General features: G+C 36.2%; 1 protein-coding gene across 4 annotated transcripts in view; it reads left to right on the top strand.

Moving 5' to 3' along the window:
- Lhx9 (LIM homeobox 9) overlaps nucleotides 1-7,422 on the top strand; it is a 21,241-nt gene extending 13,819 nt beyond the window's left edge. For 3 of the 4 annotated variants that reach the window (XM_026780014.1, XM_026780013.1, XM_005348445.3), the window contains 2 exons: nucleotides 369-571; nucleotides 1,626-2,585. In XM_026780014.1, the coding sequence (XP_026635815.1) occupies nucleotides 369-571; nucleotides 1,626-1,883 (461 nt within the window). In that variant the 3' untranslated portion in view covers nucleotides 1,884-2,585. Of the gene's footprint in view, nucleotides 1-368; nucleotides 572-1,625; nucleotides 2,586-4,489 lie in introns of those variants that run through there. The other variant, XM_005348446.2, reaches the window with a different exon arrangement.
- The last annotated feature ends 247 nt before the right edge of the window (nucleotides 7,423-7,669 follow it).

The raw sequence follows: 7,669 nt of genomic DNA, 5'->3' as shown, positions 1-7,669 counted from the left end.
TCTTCTTCTTCTTCTTCTTCTTCTTCTTCTTCTTCTTCTTCTTCTTCTTCTTCTTCTTCTTCTTCTTCTCCCTCCTCTTCCTCTTCTTCTTCTTCTTCTTTGAGGTCCCTCTTACTCCCTACATTTTCTGGAGCATCAATCAGAGAGAAAAGACTTTATCTTCTGTTTTCTATTCTGCAGACCAGCTGTATCCAAATGGCCTAGTTTAGCTGACTATAGCCAGTGTCTTCTTGTCTAGATATCACTCACCATTGAGAGAGATGACAGTCTTTTGCTTTATGATGACAGTAATGTCATATGCTCTCCATCTTTTAAGCCGATGTAGAAGTTCCCACTGACCAGTTGTTTGTCCACTGTTACTGCAACAGGTTGTAATGAGAACGAGGCAGACCACTTGGACCGGGACCAGCAGCCTTATCCACCTTCCCAGAAGACCAAACGCATGCGAACGTCCTTCAAGCACCACCAGCTCCGGACCATGAAATCCTACTTTGCCATCAACCACAACCCGGATGCCAAGGACCTCAAGCAGCTTGCTCAAAAAACGGGCCTGACCAAAAGAGTCTTGCAGGTAAGCCACGTCCATCATTGGCTTTGTATATATGTCCTCCCTTCCCCTTGACAGAGACTAGCTCTCTTCCCTAATCACCTGGAGATGGATATTTCCTCTTCTGCTTCCTAGTAGTCTCCTCCTGTAGTTATCTTCCTACAGGGGCTTCCTGGAGAGTACTCAAGGAGTCCGTGCGGACTCACATTCTCCCTGCAGATGGAGAGGTGGGCTCCAAAGTTTCATTGCTGTGTAGACGGCATTACCTTTATTTAAACAAGTGTTGCCTATAGAGATGTCCACTCACACTGGGTTTAGTGTACTAGTGTTTAAGGATCTGCTGTCCCACGTCTGCGGACTCTTAGCAGCCCATTCATGTCAGGACCTTCCAAATTCTGGTGGTCCGTCCCCCAGCTCCTGAACAGTCGAAGGTCAGGCTCGTATCTGAGCAAGAAGTTGGAGCAAGAATTTTTCTGTTTTACCAAGTCATTATTAAAAATCCAGAGTTCTTTCGGGTGTTGAACTGCTTCTCTAGGCTTATAGTAAGAATTATAAAATGATACAAGGTTGCCGCCAGTGACCTGTGATCTCCCCCCTCAGTGGCAAGTAGCAGACTTTTTCTGTTTTCTGGCTGTTTGGGGTCTGTGGCTGGGAAGAGTATTTCTGTCCATAGAGCATTTGTCAGGCATCGGACTAGCAAACAGCTTAACCTCTGCTGGTGCTCCGCTCACACGAGAAGTTCTTATTTTGAGACATTTTGGTGACCCTGCTTTTCCCTCTTGAAGAATGGTGTGTTTCCCCCTTAGTCTTCATGCCTTTGTTTCTGTGGTTTCCCTGCTCCAGTACAAGTTATCCTAAGTGATACATTTAATGCAGCAATATGTACAGTAAAGAGAAAATAACTCTAGTCTATTACCCGAAGTAGTCTATTTTGAAAGAAGTAGAAAAAGTCCACTTTCCTTCCAAGAAAAATGATATTTATAAGGAGAAATAGAGGAAAGGAAAAAGAGAAAAAAGGAAGAGAGAGAAAAAACTTAAAAAAAAATCGATAAAGAAATCAATTGGGATTGGTTTGCAGGTTTGGTTCCAAAACGCACGAGCCAAATTCAGAAGGAACCTTTTGCGGCAGGAGAATGGGGGTGTTGATAAAGCTGACGGCACGTCGCTTCCGGCCCCGCCCTCAGCAGACAGCGGCGCTCTCACTCCACCCGGCACTGCGACCACTTTAACAGACCTGACCAATCCCACAGTCACTGTAGTGACATCTGTGACCTCTAACATGGACAGCCACGAATCCGGAAGCCCCTCACAAACTACCTTAACGAACCTTTTCTAACATTGGTTTTTTTTAAAAAAGGATTCTTCCTCTTTATTTTTATTCTAATATTATTATTTTATTATTTACGAGATTTTTTTTCCCTTCTCCTAACCCACAAGATGTTTGGGGAATAAATAGCAGCTTGGTGTGTAGCATCTACACCACTTGGCTATGAGTTTACAGTATTGTCGCTTTTAAGTGAACGTATTTTGTCTACAAGGTGTATTTGATCTTTTTTCTTTAATCAGGTTTTTTTCAGTTGGTAAGGGGAGATTTTGAATCATTCTAGTAAGTGCCTCTTAAAATTGTATGTTACTTATTTCCAGAATCTCGAAGGGAAAAAATGGATGGTATTATGTTGGGCAAATCATATTCCTGTTTTTGTGATCGAGTTATTAATGAACCAGACACTTAATAAGTTATTTTCTAAAGTCTTACAATTTAAAATTTTCATGTTAAGAAGTTAAAAACAAATGTACTATTTCTGTTTTTTTTTTAACCTGAACTATTAATTCAAGTGAGGGATATGATTAAACAAAACATTAACATCAATTTTAAACAGCAACAGTTAACTGGGTGGGAAGTCTAACTCAGGAATGTAACTTCCTGTTGTTAGGGCTTTTTACTGTTTTTCAAAATTGAAAAAAAAAAAACACAACAACCTTAAACTCCTTGTGTTTCCATGGAAGTTACACTTAAAATGTAAAATTATGTACTTTTGAGCCCCTACTTAAAAAAAGTGAAAAGATAACTTTTTTAGAGTCTCTGAAACTGTCTTTTTCCTTAACTTTTTTCCCCTAAAGAAACGGAAATAAGCAAAATACAATTTTTTAAGAAGTAAAAATTGGCGTAATTTAATTAATAATTAATTGGCTTCAGCTGTACCATGATATTGTATCTGGCATTCTATATAATGTCCTTTTTTTTTTTTTAAAACCAACTTAGTAAATGAATACCAACACTGAGAATTATTGGGTTCTTCCTTATTTTGTTTTGGCACGGGTTGATTTATGTGTAAAAATCTTTTTAATATTACAGATGTGAAGTTATGAGTCTTAAAGTAGATAAACTCAGAAGCCTTGTGGATGCTGATCTGAATATATTTCCTAGTTTACAGCAGCATTTTTTTTTTTCCTTTTAATTTAACGTGAAATCGTAATGGTCTGGGCAGTGGTGAATGTTCATCTACCTGCTTCTGTTGTAGTTAAAAAAACAAAAAACAAACCAACTAGATTGTGGATTTCCTAAAATAATCAAGAAGAAGTCAAGATCTACGTCTTGCTTTAGTGGATTGTTCAGAATGACTTTGCACATACTGTCCACTCTTTTGCACCCTTTAATCTCCTCTGGTGGTCGAAGTGGCTATCTAATAGATTTTAAAGGTGCCCTTCTGGCTGTATAAATGTGTGGTTACATATCGACAGTTCACTGCCCACATTAAAGTGCATTATTGTAACTTTTGCTCAGGGTCTTTAGAAAATTAGCACAGAAAGTAGCTTATTTTTTAAAAAAAAAAGATGATGGAAGAGAAGTTAACACTGTAACAGAAGAAAGTGTGATCGCCATTATATATTTAGCAAGTGTGGTCATCTTCTATGGAGCTTAAATCTTGACTTTTCATATTTCTCTTACATTTTGGGCATTTACCACTAACCAGACCAAACAACCTTCTTAAGGCTGAGATCTTATTAACACACTTTTACAGGTAAAATATCGATACTTAGAAATTTTGTTCTTTGACAGAACAATATATGGTACTACAGACCTACTTTATTAAGTAGACTAATTATAACTCAGTTCTCCTATGTGCCTTATGATATAACTTGGAAATAAGTTTGTGAAAAATCAGGATATATGTGTTGTTTGTTAAATTAACTGTTTTAAGCCCTTTTGACACCTCACTAGTTTTGTACTGTTTTACCTCTCATTTCTGAAACTCTTTTTATGGTGTATCCTGTTAGAGGGGACAAACATGTCATAGAAAGCAGTTGTGCACTCTTTCAAATATAGTTGATAAATTCAATAATCTTATATATTGAGCTTCGTGTTTATAGTACAGTAAGTGGTCTAGCAAAATTGTCCATGTTCCTTTGTTTATTGATAAATGCATTGTATAGAAACTATTTCCCCTAAATATTTATGGACCAAACAATTGTGATATATCCTATTAAATTTGTGTGAATAAACCATTTTGAATCTAAGGAGTTTTATTTCCCATCAGTGATACTTGTGTTAGTATATTTTCAGTATCTATGTGTAAAAGCTAAGAAATAACAGCACAACTAAAAAAATTCAAACAAATAGGTTCCTAGTTTCCCAAAGTTCTGATTCATATCAAATACACACACCATTGTATATAAAATGTGATTCAATCTTGAATTACCCTTAAATATTTTTGTTTATAATAAAAGCAATGCCCCACTGATTTGACTCAGTTCAGTTTTCAGAATAAAAATAAATTAGCAGATCCATAGTTGCATGAAAAGAAATCTTAAAGATGATTAAGATTTAGTATCAGGTCTATTGAGCTCTAGTGGATATTTGTAAATCTAAATAGAAATTGCAGACCCCTAAAAGCCAAGTTGCTCTGTAGTTAATAAATTGTCACTATGATTTTTTTTCAGGGAGAACAAATCTTGGGGCATTACAGCCAAACATCCCGACGTTTGAAAATTCCCTAAAGTATTAAAAGAAGGGGAAAAGTTTGATCGGAAATCCACTGCAGTGAAGACAAAGACCCTATTAGGTTATGATAATTATACACTTAAAAGTTTATTAACCAAAAGAGAGAGAGAGAGAGAGAGAAAGAGAGAGAGAGAGTGACTTAAGTGTCATTTATTGAATGTTAACAAAACTTCTGTTCTTTATGATGTCTGACACAAATGAAGGCTTAACCTCATGTGATTTAATAAAAGAGCGAGATAAACCACGCAGAAAACCAGAGCAACCTGGCAGTAATACGCCCTCCCCTCATTTGGAGAAAATTATTATTGAAACAACTCCACACATTTGTCAAGCACAATAACTGTAAAATAAAGTCCCCAAACATCCATTTCATCTGCTTGCTAATGTGTATCAGTCCTATCTCTTAATGTCATTTTCCAATTGTAAATTCAGAGGATAACTTTTACTCTCATTAACAAGGAGTGTAGGGTTCAAACCCAGCGGTTTTAGTACCATTGTCTATACTTCCTTCCTAAACAGAAGGCCCTGCATGCACTTTTGCATCTGTCACCTCTAGTGTACATCTCTGTAATGATGACTTTGCTGTTTCCTGTATGATAAATAGCTTTCATGAATAAACATTTTATTTGATGCAAATATAGTTAACTTTATGTTAAGCACACATTGTTGAAATTAATTTTGAACACTGTCTTAAAGAGTCAGGGCATGAAGTACATTTGCAGCCTGTTATGCCCAGGGGAAAAATTTACAGACTAGAGAATTAGGTGAAATTATTTTCTTTGATTTTAACTTTTATGACTTATTTTCATTTATTTGTATTCAGTTGACACACGGATGAAAATAAAATAGCAAGCCCAAATTATAACAAAACAAACATCAGAATAAATTATTATGTAAAATTCCAGCCACCTTTTTCAGATTCCAGGGTAACATTTATAGATTCTCTGTGAGTTTACATGTTCACTATGCAATGAACAAATTTATTGAAGTATTTAAATATGTTCCGAAAGCTGACATTTTTGTTCTCTGTGTAGTTCAGGTTGCAGAAGGTATCAGAAACAAAGGATCAATTGGAAAGAAGAACAAATATTTAGGAATGAGGTTTCTTTTCATCGTTAAAGGGAATACTTGAAGAAAGAATTGTGTGAAGCTCCTTTTACTTAGCTCTATATCCAAAGCACATGTTAAACAAATTAGCATATAGAATACTTTCCAGAAAAAAATTCCTTATGAAATTTTTATTATGTACAAATAAGCCCTATGTAAAAGATGTAAGTTTTATGAATGATAGACATAAAATATCTCACTTATATTTATTCTCAGAACGTTGAATGTTTTCTCAAACACTTTCCTTTCCTGAATGCTAACCACGGAAAAGAAAAGGATTAAAAGACAGGTACCAAGTTAACTAACAATGCACCCAGAATGCACCATGCCAAGTGAACTGCTTGGAGGTATCAGGGAACATGTTAGTTTTGTCAGTCACTTGGATGTTTATGGCTCATCGAAATCTCATCCATAGCGCGAACAACCTGAATGGATTTTCCAACACATTTTCAGCCAGCGTGTTGAAACCTTGGTCCTGTAGGCTTTGCCTTCTTTTCCTGTTCTGTCACCTAGGGCAGTTTCATTTTGAAATATTTTTGGAAGCTTGCCTGGTTTTTCAGACTTTTAACTATCTGTCTGGTATGTGAAATGCGGGAAGAGACCAAAGAGAGAAAGAACATAGCTGAATTAGACATCTGAAAAAAATAATACAAATTTGAAACAGGCATGTTTTTTAAAAGAAGAGAAAAAGAACACTAATTATGTGAGTGGTAAGTGGAAAAATCACGTGATGCAGGCTTGGAAGGTCTAACACACTTTCCTATGCTGTACGGCAGTCTTCAGTCTGGGCAACTGCACATTTATTGTTTGGCATAGATTAGAAGACTGATATTTTAGATGGGTGCAGGGCACCAAATGATAGCTTCTACCTCCCCAAATGCCTAGATGAATAGAACTTCTGGCAAATTGATCCTAGGAACACAAACTCTTACCGACCATATCTGTGAACTTTGGTGAAATACCATTGTAATATTGACTTACATAGTAGGTAGGCTTTTGATACTTCAAATAGAGTAACACTTCATAACACAGAAACCAAAGCATACAACTCTTAGAGCCTTGGTGGTTTTCACTACCTAAAATGCCAATAGCTTTACTTAGCAGAATCCCAGTGGAATTCACTGTACAGTTTTCAGAGTGACAGCTCTTTTATTAGGCACATAGAAGATAGCATCATTTTCTGTCTCAGTATGCCTGCAGAGAGCACCGTGGTGTGAAGCATCGGAAATGGGAAGTGCTGGGACAAAACCATGGCATTCTATCATCCTAGGCTTTTAAGGAAAATCAAGAGATAACGCTGTTGTGATGAAAATAGAAAGTTTTGAATAGAGTTTTGTTATTTCATTTTTAACTGTGTTACTAGCACAGTTAGTTTCACTTGTAAGCAGATGACAAACTGTGAAGGAGACTCAACACCTTTTAGACTTTATGGTCACTAGCCAATAAGAATATTGGGGCTTAGTCTAGACTAAGTAAATAATGTTGAATTTTTTTTTGAAAGCTGTGCATATAGAGAAGGTCTCTATGGTCCGATGGATGAATCTATTTTCTATTTCTAGTAATGAGAACTCAGTTCTGAAGACTGAAATGAAAAACAGTAACAAAACAAAAAAACCTCTGATGTACAATTCTTTGCTATACAGATAATGTAACAAAATTGGAACTTAAGTCTCTTTAGCTTTTGCTATTGATTTGTGTCCTTTTTGGTCTCACCTATTTTGTCTTATGGTATTTTCAAATTATTATGATAATAAGTTTCCTTATTTTCAAAAATAAAATCCCCAAGTTAAAATATTCTTTATAATGCCTTCTGGGAACATTCCCATTTTATTTTCCTGGATTTCGTAGCAAAAAAACAAAACAAAACAAAACAAAAAAACCCCAAAACTGTGCATGATGCTCAAAGAGTCTGTGAACAGGAAGTAAGCACTGTGCATGATCTCAAGGAGTCTGTGACCAGGAAGTAAGCAGCCGGGATTCACTTCCTTGTTAACTGTGTTGCAAAATCAGTG

The sequence above is a fragment of the Microtus ochrogaster genome, chromosome 6, assembly GCF_000317375.1.
Source record: "Microtus ochrogaster isolate Prairie Vole_2 chromosome 6, MicOch1.0, whole genome shotgun sequence".
Taxonomy (NCBI): domain Eukaryota; kingdom Metazoa; phylum Chordata; class Mammalia; order Rodentia; family Cricetidae; genus Microtus; species Microtus ochrogaster.
The sequence above is the reverse complement of the archived record's forward strand: the minus strand, read 5'-3'. Positions and strand labels throughout refer to the sequence as shown.